This window comes from Notolepis coatsorum, assembly GCF_963971535.1.
Source record: "Notolepis coatsorum genome assembly, chromosome: 9".
NCBI lineage: Eukaryota > Metazoa > Chordata > Actinopteri > Aulopiformes > Paralepididae > Notolepis > Notolepis coatsorum.
This window is the reverse complement of record NC_140173.1, coordinates 105,545,784-105,567,174: the sequence shown is the minus strand read 5'-3', so window position 1 is coordinate 105,567,174 and position 21,391 is coordinate 105,545,784. Positions and strand designations below refer to the sequence as shown.

Sequence of the window (21,391 nt, the reverse complement as noted above, 5' to 3'; positions counted from 1 at the left end):
GGCGACTGATTCTGGAGTGACAAATGTCGTTAGTGAATGGTTGAGCAAACATTTTGGTCAGTGGAAAGGGCTGATAGCGTCAGTAATGGTAACCCTCATAACGTCTGTGGCACTATTTGTCCTATGTGGATGCTGTTGTATTCCATGCATCAGGAAACTCTGTGAGAAAGTTATTGTGACTGCGGTTGACACGAAATTCGCGCAAGTACCAGAGTACCAGATGATGGTGAATGAAGGGGATGCTGGGTACCAGATGATGGTGAATGGAGGGGAGGCTGGGTGTGTAGGTGATGGAGAGGGTGGTATGTATGGTATGGATGAGTTGGAGGCCATGTTGGAGATGTATGGTATGGACGAGTTGGAGGCCCTGTTGGGGATGTATGGTATGGGCAAGTTGGAGGCCCTGTGTATGGGCGAGTTGGGGGCCCTGTTGGGGGATGGAGAGGATGCCCACGAGGCGACTGCAGGATCCGTGCTCAAGGCACCGGCCTATGAGGAACCCTTGGAGGATGCACCGGCCGGCTCTCCTCCCCGTCTCTTTCCTGTCCAGCTGGGGTCCCCCGTGTCTGAGCCACCGGACTCTGCTGACATGATGGCATCCGGGGATGAGGATGTGGGGGAACCAACTGCATGTTTCTATGAGGTCGTGGTAGGGTTGTGAGAATGGGGACAAGATATTGTTGCTTGTTTTTTATTTCCTTTTTATAGTATACTCATTAGAATATTGTCTACTCATAGGATATTGTATACTCTGATGTGGGACAATGTGTGTTTTGCTTTGATTTGTTTTATGTGAATTTTAGTCTGATTTTCTAATGATCCCTCGGCATAGAGATTGCAACCATTGGAAATCATTGCATTTTTTTTGTATCTCTGATGTGGTCTTCTTTTTCATTTGTGAGTTTGGGTGGTGGTGACGAAGTATGACGCTGATGTGCCGGAACTTGGAATCTGAAAGTTGAGTGGTTCTTCAGTGGTTCTTTACGCATTTTTTATGTGTTTCAATCAATGGGTTTTCTCATAAAATACGTCGTAATCTGCTTTTGGTTGTTGCGTAAGCTGTGTGGTGTTCTGTGTGCTTTGATTCTTCCACAGGCTGTCGGGTTGGGGAGAGGCTGAGCGACCATGGACGCGATGGGGAACGGTCAGCTGTCATCCGCTTCATTAGGGACGCTGTGGTCATGCTGAGAACCGTACCGAGGCCCTTCTCCGCCGGTGGTGGGGTGGAAATGAAACCCGGCCGATGTCACGAGCTGTCGCTCGCTGCTCGCCTGAAAATGTAGGGCTGATGCCGGATTGAGGGAGGGGCCGGCAAAAGGACTTCGGCCTGAATTCAGTATGATGCAGTGTCCTCTGGGGGTGATGGCTGACTGACGGTGTCGTTCGCCGCTCTCTGCCTGATGGCCTGCGGTGTTTGGACTCTGTGTGGACTCCACACAACAACTGAATAAATTGAACTGAATTGGACACAACAACTGAATAAATTGAACTGAATTGGACACAACAACTGAATAAATTAATAATAGATGAGAAAGTATAAATTGGTTGAAATTATGCAAAATGTGACTGAACTAAGACTGAACTGTCTTGAAATATGATTGATATTGTGCAGAATGACACTGACCTGTCTGAACTGTCTTACATAGTATTTCAGGCATGTACATCATGCGAAAGCGGTCAAGCATCATTTCCATATTTTACAGGTCCTGGTTAAGGTTAAATCAACGTCAGTTTATTGTTATTTTTTTGTGTGTTTTCATTCCTCTATGAATATACAGTGAATCTTGATGATTGTATCCTCGTGTTCGTTTCCTGGGTTATATTGGGTGATTGTAATTAGTATTTCACGGTTTTGATCTATGGCCTGCCCATCTACGGCCCTGACGACACTGGACGCTACTGGATGACCACTGGACCATCTAATTGTCACATGTCTCTGCTATTCCATGCGCTTCGTGCTATGTTTGCCTCTGGGCCCCCGTATAGTTAAGCTTCACGCTTATATGATATACACGCCCTCTTGGATTAAGTGCAGGTCTGGTGTATTGATGGCAGTATTGGTGGTCATCCGATATGTAGGTATATGTCCGGAAATGTACTCTATTTGTTCCTGACCTTGGCCTTTTAACAGGTCCATGCTTAGTGTATGTCTTGATGATTGATGGTTGTGTCATATTGTTGGGTGCACAATGAATTGTTGTGTTGACATATAGATTTATATGTCAAAAGGGGGATTGATAGTTTTAATTCATTGATCTGATGTCAATATCTTATATATCTTCAGGCTGTACACTGACGTCAGATGTCTCTATGTAGACACAGGGCCCCATGAAACAGTACTGGCAGAAACATTGTCTCTGTCTCTGTGTAGACACAGGGCCCCGTGAAACAGTACTGGACACAGGTGCAAGATCAGTATCAGAAGCATGCAAAAACCCACACACACACCAGCACACACACACACACACACACACACACACAAGCATACACCACACAGACATCAATGCATACACATAGAGAGACATACACACACCCCCCCCTTTTTTGTTCGAAAGTGTCAGCTAGACATGCAAACTCATGTCTCTCACTTTAACACACACACAAGCATACACCACACAGACATCAATGCATACACACAGAGAGACATACACACACCCCCCCCTTTTTTGTTCGAGAGTGTCAGCTAGACATGCAAACTCATGTCTCTCACTTTAACACACACACAAGCATACACCACACAGACATCAATGCATACACACAGAGAGACATACACACACCATTCTGATAAGGAGAGCGGAGGAATACAGCCCCTCCTTTTTACTCTGCTCCCCATCTAAGATCCTTTGTCCTCAAACTGTGACATGACAGCTATCAATCATCAAGGCAGAAAAGAGGTTGGCCTATGTACTACTGTATAAAAATGTGTGGCTGTCTGTCGTCAAGGACCATTCTGCGGGTGTGCTCAAGCAGGTGGTCCGGATTGAAGAGCTATCCTTCCTGTGTTCTCTGTGTACTTCAAGATAAAAACCTTGCAGGCATCTGACTTCAGACTCAACTTGTGTCTCACCGCTTCATTCAATAAAATAACTCAGGTTACATTATTGAGGAGGCCAGTGACAGTATTTCCTTTCAGTAACGAACCATTCAGTAACGCTAATGGCGTTACTGAATGTCAAAAGTAATGCGTTAGAGTACTAGTTACCGCCAAAAGTAACGGTGTTACTGTAACGCGTTACTTTGTAACACGTTAGTCCCAACACTGCTCATACTACAGAATATGTTTATTGTGTCATTACCAAACACGCTATAATTCGATAATGCTTTTGAGGTAATGACAAAGTGTGGTGGTAATGACAAAAATATCTGTTTATAGCTTTTCTTTGTTGATAGCATTACTTGTATGTATAATGTATATGTAAATATATGTTGTGTCTCATTTATAACTGATATCTATTGTTATTTATTTATTTTTGTTGGTTTTTGTGTTTGTTTATGCTAGTGTCCTCACCATGGCACCCAAATCAACAGGCCAAAGGTCAAAAGACATAAAGATGACCCAGAACAATTTCAAAGATACTTACAAAAAGAAAAAGACTAAGCTGCAATGGATATCTCAGCTGCCCAAATGCACACAAAGATATAAAAGGTGTCAATGGCGAATCAATAAAAGAAACAAAAGCGCAAACGGTAAGCAAATAAGAAATATGGATGACTAACAGTGAATAGCCCACCAGTGTCACCAACACAACAGCCTGAGCAACACAATGCTGTCCCTGTCCCTATTGCCAGATGTGAAAGTCCCAATCAGCCTACACCACAAGAAACCCCACAACAAAGAGGATGGAAAAAGGGGCACAGAAACAGAAGTAAAGTCTACAGAGATCTGTGTGAAGCCAACCTGAAGTTGGAGAGAGCAAAACGAAATATGGAGAAATGTAAAAAAAAATTAAACAATATGAAAGACTGTCTGTTAACAGAATTCACCTATAGGGCGACAATAATGTGGTCAAGAGGCATGGTTTCTATCTTGAGCCTGAACTGGCGTGACTTCTTTTATTCACATGGTAAGCAGCAGTAACACAAGTCTTCTCTCACTGAGAGACATTGGGGGAGAGAACGAAATGGGTGGATACCTTTGCTTTTATACTCGCCATAAGGTAGAGTACCTGGGTGGCTCCGCCTAGAGCGCCCTCCAGTGGGAACAGATATATATGCAACTAGACAGTCACTGGTGGAGACAATTCTCCACTTGCACAACATGAAAGTAGGCACTTCCGGCTGACTTCCGGTTGCCAATGGTACTTCCTGTCCCATCCAAATACATTGGTTTTAGCTACTTTTCTCCCCTTATTTAAACAACTTTGTCGTCACAGAGAGGCAATGAAACGTTTGTATTATTATAGTATAGAATGTATTTAATAAGCAAACGTTTGTCAGCAGGGTTTTTGCTGTATTTCATGTAAAAACGTTCACTGTTAGTTTACTTGCTCACGCTAATTAAGGCTATTGCTGGCTAACAGAAGCTAGCGCAAGAAACGACGCCGCAAAGTATTGTTTATAGTGCATTTCTTGCCACCTTATAGCATTTGTACATTTGTATGACAGTCTATAATGCTCCCGTGAGGTTTTTCCGGACGTTTTGGTAATGATTTTCACTATAAAATCATATTTCTAAATGACAGGAAGTTGATGAAAACTGTCCGGAATAGCTTTGAGCTAACGATCTTTGCCGATGCATTGCAAGAAACGACGCCGCAAAGTATTGTTTATAGTGCATTTCTTGCCACCTTATAGCATTTGTACATTTGTATGACAGTCTATAATGCTCCCGTGAGGTTTTTCCGGACATTTGGTAATGATTTTCACTATAAAATCATATTTCTAAATGACAGGAAGTTGATGAAAACTCTCCGGAATAGCTTTGAGCTAACGATCTTTGCCGATGCATTGCAAGAAACGACGCCGCAAAGTATTGTTTATAGTGCATTTCTTGCCACCTTATAGCATTTGTACATTTGTATGACAGTCTATAATGCTCCCGTGAGGTTTTTCCGGACGTTTTGGTAATGATTTTCACTATAAAATCATATTTCTAAATGACAGGAAGTTGATGAAACTGTCCGGAATAGCTTTGAGCTAACGATCTTTGCCGATGCATTCCATTCTAAACATAACGTTAGTTGTTCAAAACATTACCCGTCTATATAATTTGTTCCTCAACATTAGCTTCTAACTTGTCCGTGGCTTTCGTCTCGCCTGTAGTCGCCATTTTGTCCGTGGCCTCTGTCTCGTTCATGGCCGTCGTCTCGTCCGTAGCCGCCATCTTGTCCATGCGCGTATCGCGCAATCTGGTTGTGTTTCTTCATGCACACTCTGTCTGTGTGCCCCGTGGATTTGCAGAAGCTACACCAGACAGTCTTTGTGCATTCGCTTCTCCGATGGCCTTTATCTCCGCATCGCCAACACGCCAGTTCCGTCGTGGTCATGGTTCTTTCTCTTGGCGTCGCCTTTAGCACCCTCTCCCCCTCCTCCGCAGCGGCTGGGTGGGTGTCTTCTGAGGCCTCGAAGTTCCTTAACTTAGCCTTGAATTGTCCTCACGTAATGTCCGTTGAACCGTGTGTTACCAGGAGTGTGAACGGTTTGTACAGCTCCGGTAGTCCTCTCATTATCATCGCCATCATTAGCCCATCGCTCTGTGCTTCTCCGGCACTCCTCAATGGCGTTGTGATTTGCTCCGCTCTGTTGACGTATTCTGTCACAGTTTCGGTGGTCCCCTTCCTCAGGCCCGTTAGTGCTGTGTAGAGGGCCACGACTCTGGCTCTTCCTTGCCCGATGTAATGCTCTCTCAACACCTCCAGGCTTTCTCGGCCTTGGTCTTTAGTGTCGCGGAATATCAGCCCCAGGCTGGTGTCGTCGAGCAGCGGCACTAATTCACAGTACGCGTCTGTGTTACGCTGGTTGTCCAGGGCTTGCTCTTCCGCCGTCAGTTCTCCCGTCGGGGCTGCCAGGATCGTCTTCTTCAGCCCCGCACTGTGCATGCAGCACAGCATGCGCTCTTCCCAGAGCTCGCAGTCCTCTGCTCTTCCATTGAATGAGGGCCATCTGCCCCTTCTCTTGTTTTCCATCCTCTTCGTTGGTGGTAGGCTTAGCTTTAGCTCTTGTTGGCCTAGCGTCTAGCCACGCGGTGCTCCCGGCGCTAACCTAGCCTATACTTCAGCTAAGCTTGCTACAGTACCCTTATTATTTCGCCCGGCGTTATCTGGGCCCATAACCTGTTAACAGAATTCGGCTATAGGGCGACAATAATGTGTTCAAGAGGCATGGTTTCTATCTTGAGCCTTAACTGGCGTGGTTTATTATTCACATGGCAGAGCAGTAACACTATACAGGTCTTCTCTCACTGAGAGACTGGGGGGAAGAGAAAGAAGTGGGAGGAGACACCTCTATTTATACTCGCCACCTGGTGGTGTTCCTGAGTGTGTCCGCCTAGAGCGCCCTCTAGTGGAAACAGTTATATATGCAGTTAGATAGTTACTAGTGTAAGCAGGTATATATGCAGTTAGACAGTTACTAACAATCCTACACAGAACCTCTGCCTTCAACATCTGTCAAAATAGAAACATTTTTAAATTTTGTGCTTTTGATTTGATTTTAATTTGAAATCTTTATTTTGAACATGTAAATGAATACAAACAAAATAAATAACTAAACAAAATCAAAACATAACTCAATTTACATGTTCGAAAAGGAGTAGGAAGAACTATTATATGTAAATGTAATGTAAGTATACACTTATTTAATCCTACCCCTTTTCCACTACTATGAGTGTACTAATTTAAAACATTTAAAAAAAAATATATATATATGCAAAAAAATTATATATGTAAAACATGAAAGAAATAAAATAAAAATTTAAACACCCGTGAATATCAAGTCCCTTCCTCATCCCTGTACCTCGTGAACATTATTTCCTTATAAATCAGTTTGAATTGTCTCATATTTGGACATTGCTTTAGCACCACATTCAGACTGTTCCCCAGTTTCACTCCACATATTGAGATGCAGTGTCTTCTCATGGTAGTGTGTACACTAAGAACTTTTAAATTGAGTTCTCCCCTCATATTATAACCCCCCTCCCTATCAAAGAACAGTTATTGAATGTTTCCCGGAAGACATTTTGCTTTATACATTAATTGTGCCGTTTTAAATTCCACAAGATCATTTAACTTAAATGTTTTTGACTTTAAAAATAATATGTTTGTGTGATCACGATAACCTGCAATGTGAACTATCCTTGTGGCCCTTTTTTGGAGTATAAAAAGTGGTTGTAGTGTAGAATTATAAGTGTTTCCCCAGACTTCAGCACAGTAATTTAAATATGGGAAAACTAGTGAACAGTAGAGAATGTAGAGTGATTTTTTATCCAGAATGTGCTTTACTTTACTCATGACTGAAATGCTTCTTGACAGTTTAGATTGGACATGTTTTATGTGAGGTTTCCAGCAGATTTTATGGTCTATTATTACACCTAGGAATACATTTTCATAAACTCTTTCAATAATCACATCATTTATTTTAACTTGTACATGTCAGCTTTGAGATGTTATATATATACAGTATGTCTCATTATTTGCAAAACTTAATACGACTTGTAAATACGTTAATTGTTATTAGATTGTAAGGCTGTTTTCCCCGCAATAGTATGAAAGAACTACAATGTCGAGGGGAGGGGCTGATTTGACGGTGATCTCCATAAGTAAACACTGACTGAGCTCTGAGCAGAAAAGCTATCGACAACACAGCATTAGCGTTGGCAGCAGCTATCAATCGTATTGGAGAATTCTGTGTTCATGGCGAAGAGGACAGATATTAGGTCATTATTATTATTATTATTTTGAAGACTGAGCCGGCGAGCGAAAGCGAGAGTGAATCCAACGATGATGTCGCCTAGCTAACCCGCACTGTCCGCTTCCATTCATTGTGCTAAGCTAGGCTAATAATAATAACGACTTTGGAGAAGTCAGCCAGATAGCTTTCTACAGAACTGGTCAATGAATGAATGACGCTAGAAATAAATAACGCCTACATGCTGGCTGTGTGTGTGTGTGTGTGTGTGTCTCTGTCCATTCAGTAGAAAGCTATCTGGCTTCGTTATTAGCCTAGCTAACCGGGGGAGCATGTCTATGTTCCCCGGGTCCTATGTTCCCCGAGTTCTATGTTCCCCGCTTTGATTGATTGATAGATTGAACATTTTAGACCACCAGCCCTGGTTCCAAACTCTAACCTTAACCAGTTCGAACGAGGGCCTAAGCTTAACCGTTCGAAACAAGGCGGACATTAATAATTAATAAAATAATAAAAAATTATAAAATGTTCAATCTATTAATCAATCAAAGCGGGGAACATAGAACCCGGGGAACATAGGACCCGGGGAACATAGGGATGATCCCCTAACCGGCACTGTCCGGTTCCATTGTGCTAAGCTAGGCTAACGTGATAATGCCCAAGACATCACATGCAACTGTACATATCCCTTACCTACTCTAGTAGTTACTATATCTATATCTGTACATATCCCTAGCCTACTCTTTCTAGTTACTATATCTATATCTGTACATATCCCTTACCTACTCTAGTAGTTACTATATCTATATCTGTACATATCCCTTACCTACTCTTACTAGTAGTTACTATATCTGTACATATCCCTAGCTAGTCTTTCTAGTTACTATATCTGTACATATCCCTTACCTACTCTTACTACTAGTTACTATATCTATCTGTACATATCCCTTACCTACTCTTACTAGTAGTTACTATATCTATATTTGTACATATCCCTATAGTCTACTCTTTCTATAGTTACTATATCTGTACATATCCCTTAACCTACTCTTACTACTAGTTACTATATTTATCTGTACATATACCTTACCTACTCTTACTAGTAGTTACTAGATCTGTACATATCCCTAGCCTACTCCTTCTAGTTACTATATCTGTACATATCCCTTACCTACTCATACTACTATAACTATATTTATCTGTACATATCCCTTACCTACTCTTACTAGTAGTTACTATATCTGTACATATCCCTACTCTTTCTAGTTACTAGCCCATTACTAGCCCATGTTGTGCTCATTATATATCTATATAATATAGTGTGTGTGTGTACTGGTATGTTTGTCTATGTGTGTGCTCACTACATGCCCAGTCACAACAGAGTGAGCATATAATATAAATAAAGTAAATCTCAGCTCTCTGTTCAACAGCTAATCAGGAAGATCTCACTCTCTCTGTCTCTCTCTATGTATATATCTCTGTCTCTGTATCTTTCTTTCTTTCTTTCTTTCTTTCTTTCTTTCTTTCTTTCTTTCTTTCTTTCTTTCTTTCTTTCTTTCTTTCTTTCTTTCTTTCTTTCTTTCTTTCTTTCTTTCTTTCTTTCTTTCTTTCTCTCTCTCTCTATATATATATCTATCGCTATCTCTCTGTCTCTCTGTCTCTTGTGCATCACAGAACATTTCTATCTAAAGCCCTAATAATAATAATAATAGTAATGTATTCAGGTAAACTTCTATCTAAAGCCCTAGCTTGTGTGTGTCACACAAAACTCTCTCTGGGCCTGTCATGGTCAGGGCTCGGGCCTTCCTCTGCCCCCATCCTGCCGCGCCCATATATGGGCAGCTTCCTGCTGCAGCATTCCCACGCTGCCAGACGAGCATCAATCAGCGCCCTCACAGCCGCACCTATATCACCTGACGGATCCTGTCGTCCCTCGTCGCAGTGTTAAACTAGCTACCTAGGTACGAAGACGAACCTAAAGCCTTGCAACCCTGTCCTCGTTGATATACCTTGTCCTAATCTCTTTCTCTCTGTGCCCAGGATAACCGCTCCAGTACACCTCCAACCTGGATGTCCCGTGCTGCACTAGGAGTGCACCAGCTCTCGTCTATTGTACATCCCTGTACCTGTTGTCCCGTGCTGCACAATGAGTGCTCCTGCTCTCGCCTATTACAACACGTACCTGTTCCCCCGCGCTGCACTAGGAGTGCACCGGCTCTCGTCTATCGTACATCCCTGTACCTGTTGTCCCGTGCTGCACTAGGAGTGCACTAGCTCTCATCTATCGTACATCCCTGTACCTGTTGTCCCGTGCTGCACAAGGAGTGCTCCTGCTCTCGCCTATTACAACACGTACCTGTACATTCCTGTATTTGCCTGTAAACTGTCTGCTTGGGGAAATACTATTAACCCTTTAATCGCCGTTGACGCTGAAACACGTCATTCCCCGCCATGCTTATTCTGCCGATGACGCGGGAACTATAAAACGGCAGGGGGTGCTGGGGGGTCGCCAGATAAAAAAAAAAAAAAAAAAAAAAAAAAAAGGCCACTGAACTTAGAAGCAGGCCAGGCCAGTGTTTCTATTTGCACCAGCGCAATAGTTAGATAACCTAGGTGGGGAACAACCAGGAGATCACTGCAACTCACACAAGTTGGAGAACTATCTCTCTCTCTCTCTCTCTCTTGCTCTCACACACACACACAAAGGGAGCCGCATGTGATTGGTGGAGGCGGGATCCTTACGAAAAACTGCTAATCATTGACACATGCTAGCCTGTAATAATCCCCCCCAGAAAAATTTACTTTGCATTTGATATATTGCAAATATATGCCATCACACACACTGGCATTTAAAGGGTTAGAATTATAAAATGAATATGTGGTGTTATGATCAGGGCTGAAGTTGAATAAAATATTGTATTTATCAATTACAAAAAACTGAAAATCCATAAAAATCTGTGTTGTTGCTAATCATACATATGCTAGCCTGTTTTTTAACAATACGTTTTGATGCCATCACAAACACTGGCATTTAATTTAATTAAAACTCTTGACTTGACTTGACTTGACTTAAAGGGTACAAATAAAAAAAATGCTTGCACCAGAATGCAGGAAATTAAGTCTTTGTAACAAAGAAATTCCTGGTGGGGGACCCCCAGACCCCCTGCTTAAAAAGTGGCCTGACTGGGGCTATATTTCCTGGCCTGAATGATTTCCCCAGTCCGGCCCTGGTTAAAAGCCTCCAATGCTTATTAGTGTGTGTGCGTTTGAACGTTTGCATGTTTCAACCATACATTTCCATTTAAAATAATTTTTTTTACCTCCTATAATAGTGGGGGTCGCGGCTCTCTGACACCTTTTTTTTTGGATCGCGGCCAGAAAAGTTTGGGAACCCCTGGTCTAGCCTGTACCCCCCAGACATGTTGCTGGCCCCGTCAAAACAGTATCCTATCAGCCTCTCCATGGGCAGGTCGAGGCGTGAAAGTATTTTATACACAAAAACAGCGTCTCGGCTGTTGTGTCTGGGCCGGGCATTGTAAAAACCCCAAAAGAAGTTCTGAGCTTCCAAGTTGTCATCGGCTAACTGTATATTAAACGAGAATTGTTCTTTTCCAGTGAGTGACATCAGTGGTTCCGTCAGCGCTCAAGCCAAAGATTGGGCTTTTGGATGCTTTGCCTCTAATTTGTCGCTGAATATCATGGGCAAGCAGCTGTAAGATTTCGTTTTTGGATGTTGTTGGACATCCAGTTGTCTCTCTTTTGGAGCCAATTCTTCAACTCGGGATCAGACTCGGTGCGCACTCTTTCCATCATGAGCTGCCATAACACCCCATCCCTATTTGCATCACCCCTCAGTGGAAGCCCCTGGCGCCCGAGGGGGGGTATAGGGGAACAGACTCAGTTAACTCTTCAATACCTGATGCTGAGGCTGAACCTGTCGTCTCTGTCTCTCTCTGACGTTTATCAGATTTAGTGGGACTGTCACTGGGACCGGCGGGACGTTTCGAAAATAAATCTGATATTTTTCTTTTCTGCGAGTGAGACATTCTGTGCTAGCAAAGTCTGACTACTAGCTCAAATCGACTGACTGCGCAAGCACTGTATCACAGTAGCTCAGTGGTTCGTGGCGCGTGGGAAGGGCGGGAGACAGGAGGTGAATACAATTAGTTGTTTCACCTGTCATTCAATCAGTCTGTGACAGTCTGTCATCACTCGGAAATCTACTCGGTTTTACACGTATGATTGTGTACATACAGTAGTGTAATGAATGAATGAAAACTTTATTTAACAGATTGGAGAATGGCTACAATACAGTACGGCTCAATACACACAATATTAAAATGGTGACGTGCTTTGAGCAGGATAAAATATATATATATTTTTTTTTGCAATAATTGAGAGGGGGTGCTGCAGCACCCCCCGCACCCCCCCTTCCCGCGTCCCTGCCTACTCTTACTAGTAGTTACTATATCTGTACATATCCCTACTCTCCAAATCCTCCCCCCTGACCGACCTCTCCATCACAGTCGAGAATGCAGCTGTGACCGCGTCGCCGACCGCCAAGAACCTTGGTGTTGTCCTCGACGACCAGTTGAACTTCTCTGCTCACATCGCAGCGACAACCAGAACCTGCAGATTCCTCCTGAGCAACGTCAGAAGGATACGCCCATTCCTGACAAAAGAAGCCACCCAACTCCTCGTCCAATCAACAGTCATCTCCCGCCTCGACTACTGCAACGCACTGCTAGCTGGCATCCCGGCCACTGCCACCGAGCCTCTTCAACTCATTCAAAATGCAGCGGCCCGCCTGATCTCAAACCTACCGAAGTCCGCCCATGTCACCCCACTTCTTAGGGACCTGCACTGGCTCCCCATTGCTGCACGTATCCGCTTCAAGGCCCTCGACCTAGCATACCGTGCGGCAAAGGGAACCGCTCCCGCCTACCTCCGGTCAATGGTCTCTAACTACACACCCTCAAGACCCCTACGCTCTGCATCTTCTGGCCGCCTCAGATCTACTCCTATCCAAGCTCCCGGAGGGTCATCAAAGAGAAGCCGCCTATTCTCAGTCCTTGCCCCACAATGGTGGAATGAACTACCCATCCCAGTTAGGACAGCCGAATCCCGTCCAATCTTTCGCCGTCGACTAAAGACTCACTTCTTCAACCATTATCTGAAATGATAAAAAAAAAAAAAAAAAAAATCTAACCCCGACTAACCTTAATGTCATGCACTTGTCCTAATAAACTAACCTACACTGTAACACGCAACACTTTGATGAACATTGTTACTCAGCTGATAGAGTTATACCCTTCTTGCTGTCTTGTCGCACAGAACTTGTAAGTCGCTTTGGATAAAAGCGTCAGCTAAATGACTAAATGTAAATGTAATGTAAATGTAGTTACTAGCCCATTACTAGCCCACGTTGTGCTCATTATATATCTATATAATCTATATAGTGTGTGTGTGTACTGGTATGTTTGTCTATGTGTGTGCTCACTACATGCCCAGTCACAACAGAGTGAGCATATAATATAAATAAAGTAAATCTCAGCTCTCTGTTCAACAGCTAATCAGGAGGATCTCACTCTCTCTGTCTCTCTCTATGTATATATCTCTGTCTCTGTATCTTTCTTTCTTTCTTTCTTTCTTTCTTTCTTTCTTTCTTTCTTTCTTTCTTTCTTTCTTTCTTTCTTTCTTTCTTTCTTTCTTTCTTTCTTTCTTTCTTTCTTTCTTTCTTTCTTTCTTTCTCTCTCTCTATATATCTATCGCTATCTCTCTGTCTCTCTGTCTCTTGTGCATCACAGAACATTTCTATCTAAAGCCCTAATAATAATAATAGTAATGTATTCAGGTAAACTTCTATCTAAAGCCCTAGCTTGTGTGTGTCACACAAAACTCTCTCTGGGCCTGTCATGGTCAGGGCTCGGGCCTTCCTCTGCCCCCATCCTGCCGCGCCCATATATGGGCAGCTTCCTGCTGCAGCATTCCCACGCTGCCAGACGAGCATCAATCAGCGCCCTCACAGCCGCACCTATATCACCTGACGGATCCTGTCGTCCCTCGTCGCAGTGTTAAACTAGCTACCTAGGTACGAAGACGAACCTAAAGCCTTGCAACCCTGTCCTCGTTGATATACCTTGTCCTAATCTCTTTCTCTCTGTGCCCAGGATAACCGCTCCAGTACACCTCCAACCTGGATGTCCCGTGCTGCACTAGGAGTGCACCAGCTCTCGTCTATCGTACATCCCTGTACCTGTTGTCCCGTGCTGCACAAGGAGTGCTCCTGCTCTCGCCTATTACAACACATACCTGTTCCCCCGCGCTGCACTAGGAGTGCACCGGCTCTCGTCTATCGTACATCCCTGTACCTGTTGTCCCGTGCTGCACTAGGAGTGCACTAGCTCTCATCTATCGTACATCCCTGTACCTGTTGTCCCGTGCTGCACAAGGAGTGCTCCTGCTCTCGCCTATTACAACACGTACCTGTACATTCCTGTATTTGCCTGTAAACTGTCTGCTTGGGGAAATACTATTAACCCTTTAATCGCCGTTGACGCTGAAACACGTCATTCCCCGCCATGCTTATTCTGCCGATGACGCTGTACAGCGTCTTTGATATCAATATTTCAAAAATCTGTGATCGAAATCATATTTCTCCCCCGGAGACATTATATGTACTGGTGAGCCCCTGTCAACTCTCGAACGGTTCAAGAGCCCCATCTGGTGGCCGATCGGCAGATCGCCCAGGGAAGAAACAGGGAAGTGGAAGTTGGTGCTCATTTCAATTTGGTCCGATCACTCGCTATAGGTCCCGGGACTCGAGCTCGACACAATGGATATCGATCCGTTGCCAATAACTCGATAAACAACATGATTTGGACGTATATACTATTATACAACCTGGAAATGGATCGGGTATTTCTATATCCCATAATAGAAAAAAATCTGTTCCACGCTCATCTCCCAACGGCGAGAGGAAGCTACGGTGAGTTTCAGCGTTATTTTGTAATGTCTTCTATACTAACTGCTCCAATGATCATATCATCCACACTAGATGAATGATATAACGTTGCCCACGGAATTATAAACGACCCCCCGCCCATCCGGTCATCATCAGATCATACGTAGTAACTTCTAGAAGTACGTCCATTTGACATTTTTTATCTCGCGCCGATTGCTATCAAACTGTATACAATCATCAATATAATGCATTTGGGGCTATAAATCAAGTTCTGGAGAAAGCTGCAGAAAACGATAAAAACATACTTATACTTTAGACCGTATTTTAGTATGAATATGTGAATGAAAAAGTATAACATTGCTACACCCTGAACAATAGATATAGGACTTTGAATGGGCCATGGTAATGTCAATTTAGCAATACAATTTAAAAAGTTATAGCCCTGCAAAGAAGCGGAACTTCTCCATGTTAAATAGGGCTGGCGAGGGATGGTAAATTATGAATTTAACCCCGGCGATCAAAGGGTTAAAACACCCTAAACCGCTCCATTCTCTCTCCTCCTGTGTTTGCTATTGGGCTCCGCAAAACCCCCCTCCTCACAGGGCCTCTTGGCTCCAGTCATTGGAATAACAAAGGAACGACAGACTGGAAGCTGGGCCTTTGTTCAGGTGTGAATTGGTCTAGAGTGACATTGATCACATTGAATTCTGAATAGCTGAATTGACTTTCTTCCTTTCAAAGCCCTGAACTGAGATTTAGTTAGAATGTTACCAGAATGTTTCATAGGACATTGATTGAAAACTATCGGCTCAAATTTTACAATTGATGGCTTATTTTGAAGGTATGAACCTGTAGTTTCATATTATGTAAACAAAGAAAATGTGAACATTCTCAGGGAGGAGGGGCCCAACAGTCCAGACTCTATCAATTAATTTAATACAACAGGTAGTTTGTGCTGCCTCCGACCGCACCACAGGGCAATTATATTATATACGGCTTTGACACGCTCTCTCTCTCCTGCCGATTAAAATCAGCAGCTCTTCCTCCTCCTCATCATCGAATGCCTTGCGTGTGTCTCTCCTATACTTTGGAAACTAGCGTCAGCTCAGAACCGGACGACACAAGTTATTCTGCTAGCAAAAACAACGATAACACTTCCGGTCGGGGGGTTTCAAAATTACATTTGTGGCACGCACTTATTTCTTGAGACGATTCCGTTTTGACTGAAAACTTTTAAAAAATGAAAACGAAATGAAAACGAAAAAGATCTAAATAGTTTTCGTCTGGACACACAAAAATGACTGTGGTACCACAAAGAGCCACAACATACCAGCGTTTCTCAACCTTTTTTTCAGTCACGCCACCCTTCATGTATTTATAGGTCCCAATAAAAGGATGGAGGAGCCGCACATTGACGGGCAAAGAGCCACATGCGGCTCGTGAGCCGTGGGTTGGCCACCCCTGACCTACTGAGTCATTCGCCACTTTTGTCTGAAAGTCAGGAGCCTCTTATGGTTTTGCTTCTGGCTTGTTAATTGCCATGGCAACGATGGGAAATATAAAAACAGTGACATTGATAGCCATAACTGAAATTAATTATATAACAAGGCAACGTATTATGGTTAACATTATGGTTATGGTTAGGGTTAGAATTAGGGGCGGGGTTACAGTAACTCATCAATTCCGTAGGAAATCCAATGAAGAGTCGGCATGTTATGACCCTCAAAGGGACGCAACATAAGTGCAAACAGACACCAATGCCTGTGTTTAAACCAAAAGAATACTCTAACTATGAATAATAGCATAAACTAACGATCAAAGAATGGTGGAACGTGAAAAGACTCTGTTTCCACAAACACTTCTAGCAACAGTCAGGCTGCATGTGTGTTTGAGGGAGTGGCTTTAAGCTGCCAGGATGGTATCCAATCAGCAGCAATCAGCTAATTAGCAGCCATCACCTGCCTGCACAGTGACACAGGAGTAATCAAGCCCATGGTACATAACACCTCCCCCACCAAAATGGTTACCCAAGAGGCAACCACTACACATCAAACCCGTAAACAAAACATATTGTGACCCATTAATTGTCAGGGCCACTACCACAACAGCGATAACAGGCCGGCCCCTGTCGAACACAACCATCAACCTTGTCGCATGCTCCCCACTGTGGAACATTCACCAATGCGGTGTAAAACAAAAAACAACCCTGTCCCGACTCTCGGGCAAGCTAGACCTCACAAAAGGTTCCTCCACTGCGGTATATGGCTGGAGTGGGGCAGGCTCCTCCTCCACCGAGGCGTAAGGCTTAGGACCCCATCGACAAACCAAGACCTTATCACATATGAGCTCCCCTCCACCGATACCGACCTGTCAAAAAGAGAGCTAAGCTCACTGCGCTCAACAGGACAGAACACAGAAAAACAAAAACCATAGATCTCTGATACCACCACAGCGCCCATATCTATCCCACCTGGCACTGGCAGTTCAGGATACTGCAAACTGTGAACATCCAGAGTAGGATGCACCGCCTCAGGTACAGCCCCACCGTCCCTGGAACATGGCAATACATCAGTCACAAAAGCATCTGGAATACCATCCAAAATGGCATCACACAAAATAACATTGTCCTGATCAAAATGGTTGCCACTCATCAGACCAGGTCGTGAAGGCGGCTCCTGCTGTACAGGACGCAGGTAACTAGGTTGACTAGCACACCTAGTGCGTGGCAGTGAGTCAGTGTGGACACGTGAATCGATGTCAGAATCATCAACTGACATACTGTGAAACATGAACAATAGAGCTACTGTGGGAAGGCTGGCAGCCTTCAATTCGTTCATGGCCTCAGCCACCGTACAGGCCGGAAAGACCTTGAGACACTGCGCTGCCAGATCATCTCCTGCCACATGCATATCCGGCACGCATGTCACCTTTGCTTCCACCACCGGGCCTGACACAAAGGCACAATCAAGAAAATCATTATGCAGAGGTACATCCACAGTGTGCTTTCCAAAATTCTCAACATGTTCACTTTTTAATTCAACAAAGAATGTGTCACTAAGTGTAATGTCACAAGTTGAAGTATCAACAACATCACTTTTGTCCTTTGATATTGCCCGTGCCACAGCACACACAGGGAACACTCCTGACCGTTTCTGTGTCAGCTCATCAGGGACCTCAGAAACCACAGGAATGGGAGTTACAACTGGAGTAGCCAGCACTTTGTCACCAGCCAAATCATTCCCTAGAATGAAGGACACCCCTCTTATGGGAATGTGAGAACATACCCCCACAACAACATTGCCTGATACTAAGGGAGAGTTGAGTGTGACCTCATGCAAAGGTGCATCCACAAATCCACCTCCAAAGCCACAAACAATGACACCGGAATGCAAAGAAGACTTTTCTGAAAACGGCAAAATCCCCTCCAGAATGAGGGACTGAAAAGCTCTGGTATCTCTCCAAACTGTTATAGCCTGCTTGGACTCTAGTGCATCAGTCAGGGAAACAAATCCATCCATCATAAATCTTGAGGAACCCTCAAGCTCTTTGTCCACATGTTTGATACTTTCCCCATCACCCTCTAACGTTGGCATAGGTGTTCTGCATACGGTTTCTACCAGAGCCACAGTTTTGACATTTTTCTGTTCAAGCACTGGGCACCCAGCAACGATATGACCAGGCTCTTTACAGTAGAAACATATAATCCCCTCTGGGAATGCACTAGCAGAACCACACCGCCTAGGAGGTGAAGTAAACTGACCAGCAGACAGGTTTTGGGAAACGGCCCCCCTGAAAAGGACGCCTACCCCTGGACTCAAGACGGTATTCCTCCACGAAGACAGACTTGTGTGTCAACACAAACTCATCAGCGAAGACAGTGGCGTTGCTTATCTTCAATACCCTACGCTCGTTTAGATGCGTTGAAACGGTATCAGGAACACATCTTTTAAATTCCTCTAGGAGAATCAACTGTCTAAGCTGCTCTCTTGACTCTGCTTTCTGAGAGGTGCACCACCTGTCAAACATGTTCTCTTTCTCTTTTCCAAATTCAACATAGGACTGTCCCTCCGACCTGCGATAGCCTCTAAAACACTGACGATAGGCCTCTGGGACTAACTCATAAGCCCTCAATATGGAAGCCTTAACAAGCTCATAGTCAGCACTTTGTTCAAGGGACAGAGCAGTATACGCTTCTTGTGCCTTACAAACAAGAACACACTGCAGCAGCAGCGTCCAGGCTGTATCAGGCCACCTCAATGTGGTTGCCACCCGTTCAAAAAGGGGAAAATACCTATCCACATCCTTCTCAAAAAAAAGGAGGCACCATCCTAATATTCTTGCCGACATCAAAACCGGAACGCGACCCTAAATACAGAGCACCCGCCTGCAAGGCAGCATGCTTATAATCAAGCTCCTTCTGCGCACGCTCGTGCTCCAGCAACATTTGTCTCTCCTTAAGCTCACGCTCCTTAAGCTCACGCTCACGCTCATGCTCACACTCCTCTCTCTCTCCTTAAGCTCACGCTCCTTAAGCTCATGCTCACGCTCCTCTCTACTCTCTCTCTCCTTAAGCTCACGCTCCTTAAGCTCACGCTCACGCTCCTTAAGCTCACGCTCACGCTCATGCTCACGCTCCTCTCTCCTCTCCTCACGCTCTTGCTGTAGCTGTCTTTCCTTAAACTCTAACTCTCTAAGCCTCCACTCACCCTCCGCCACCCCAGATAGTAGCGGAGACACGTCAGAAACAAGCGGCTCCTCCACCCTCGCCACAAGCACCTGCTCCCTAATGAGTAAAACCCTCAAAGCACTCAAGGCAGTTGGTTTCAAATGCTTCTCACTGGCAGTAAGCTCTACCTTGTAGTGCACAGCAAGCTCCAGAAGCTGTTCTTTGGAAAACCTATCCAACATCTCATGAGAAGGGTGATCAACAAAATCCTTAATGGAAGCCAATCTTACTGCACCAGCGCCACAAACTGCTCACACAAACTGCTCACACAAACTGCTAACTTTAGAGTTACCAAAAACTGCCAAAAGCACGCTAGCATACACACAATTTACCTGAAGAACCACTAAAGAACCACTGAAGAACCACTGAAGAACCACTAAAGAGCCACTAAAGAACCACTGAAGAACCACTAAAGAACCACTGAAGAAACACTAAAGAACCACTGAAGAACCACTGAAGAGCTACCAAAGAACCACTGAAGAACCACCGAAGCACCTCTTGTTAGTGTTAACACGCTAATGCTAATACTACCAACTAGAAGGAGAGCAGTCAGCCTTTGTGCCTGTCCGCCTGTGTGATCGGCGTGCGACGTGGTGGAGATGTGTGCTCTACTGAGCGCACCTTTCTAATTTGCACAAAAAAAAAAAAAAGAAAAAAAAACACCCTGAAATAAGTAGATGTGTCATACGCGCAGGAGGTCAGGTGCTAATAGGTAGGCTATCCAAACACCGAGTTACACTCAAAACTAAAAATGTAATACAACAAACAAATTCAAACAGGTGCCCCTTATAACCTGACATGACTACTTACAGCTTCTACATCTAAACTGCAGTCAAACGACCCACCACATGTCTACCCTAAAAAAAAAACCTACATCAAGCCCTACCACACTACCTGTATTTTCTGGCACCCTAACCTACCTACCCTTAAGCTAGCGCCATGTAGACCTAACCCTCTTCAACCACACCTGCTACCAGCCAAAGATCATATTGACCATCCACTCGTCAAGCATATAGTATGGTACAAGACAAGTAGATGGTACTAATCACTTCTCTGACTGCCCCAGGAGTAAGTGGTACACAGGAAGCTGACAAACAACCAGAAAATAAGGACCCTACCTACCTGTGGTGTCCACTAAACTATATATATTAACAACATATAAGTAGTCAAATCAAATTACAAACAAAAAATAAGGGCATACTCACCTGTTTGAAGTTCGGCTCAAGCCCCCACGTTACACAACATGTAACGATCACTACCCACACTATAGCACCACGACACACCATGCAAAACAAAAAAAATACCAAACAAATTCTAGGGGTATTTGTTTCCAAATTCACTCCCGGACGAGCGCCCAACTGTTATGACCCTGGCTCAAAGGGACGCAACATAAGTGCAAACAGACACCAATGCCTGTGTTTAAACCAAAAGAATACTCTAACTATGAATAATAGCATAAACTAACGGTCAAAGAATGGTGGAACGTGAAAAGACTCTGTTTCCACAAACTCTTCTAGCAACAGTCAGGCTGCATGTGTGTTTGAGGGAGTGGCTTCAAGCTGCCAGGATGGTATCCAATCAGCAGCAATCAGCTAATTAGCAGCCATCACCTGCATGCACAGTGACACAGGAGTAATCAAGCCCATGGTACATAACACGGCACTCGTGAGGGTAGTGTTAGATTCTGATCACAATCAGCCAGTATCACCTCTTCATCTGTTGGCTCGTGTAGTTTCTTCGTTGTGTTTATCTCTTGATCTTCTCATACCGGCTGTACATCGTGGTCATTCTACTTTAATGCAATCCGTACTCATAAGAATTCGACACTTGACAGCGTAATACCTTTCTCTAAAAAC

At 44.1% G+C, this 21,391-nt stretch overlaps 1 protein-coding gene across 1 annotated transcript in view; it reads left to right on the top strand.

Moving 5' to 3' along the window:
• Positions 1-313: 313 nt before the first annotated feature.
• fgfbp3 (fibroblast growth factor binding protein 3) overlaps positions 314-21,391 on the top strand; it is a gene marked incomplete at its 5' end in the record, with an annotated part of 44,711 nt that continues 23,633 nt past the window's right edge. Inside the window, 3 exons of the mRNA XM_084321949.1 lie at positions 314-649; positions 9,886-9,957; positions 14,016-14,028. Coding sequence (XP_084178075.1) covers positions 314-649; positions 9,886-9,957; positions 14,016-14,028 — 421 coding nt within the window. The remainder of the gene's footprint in view (positions 650-9,885; positions 9,958-14,015; positions 14,029-21,391) is intronic.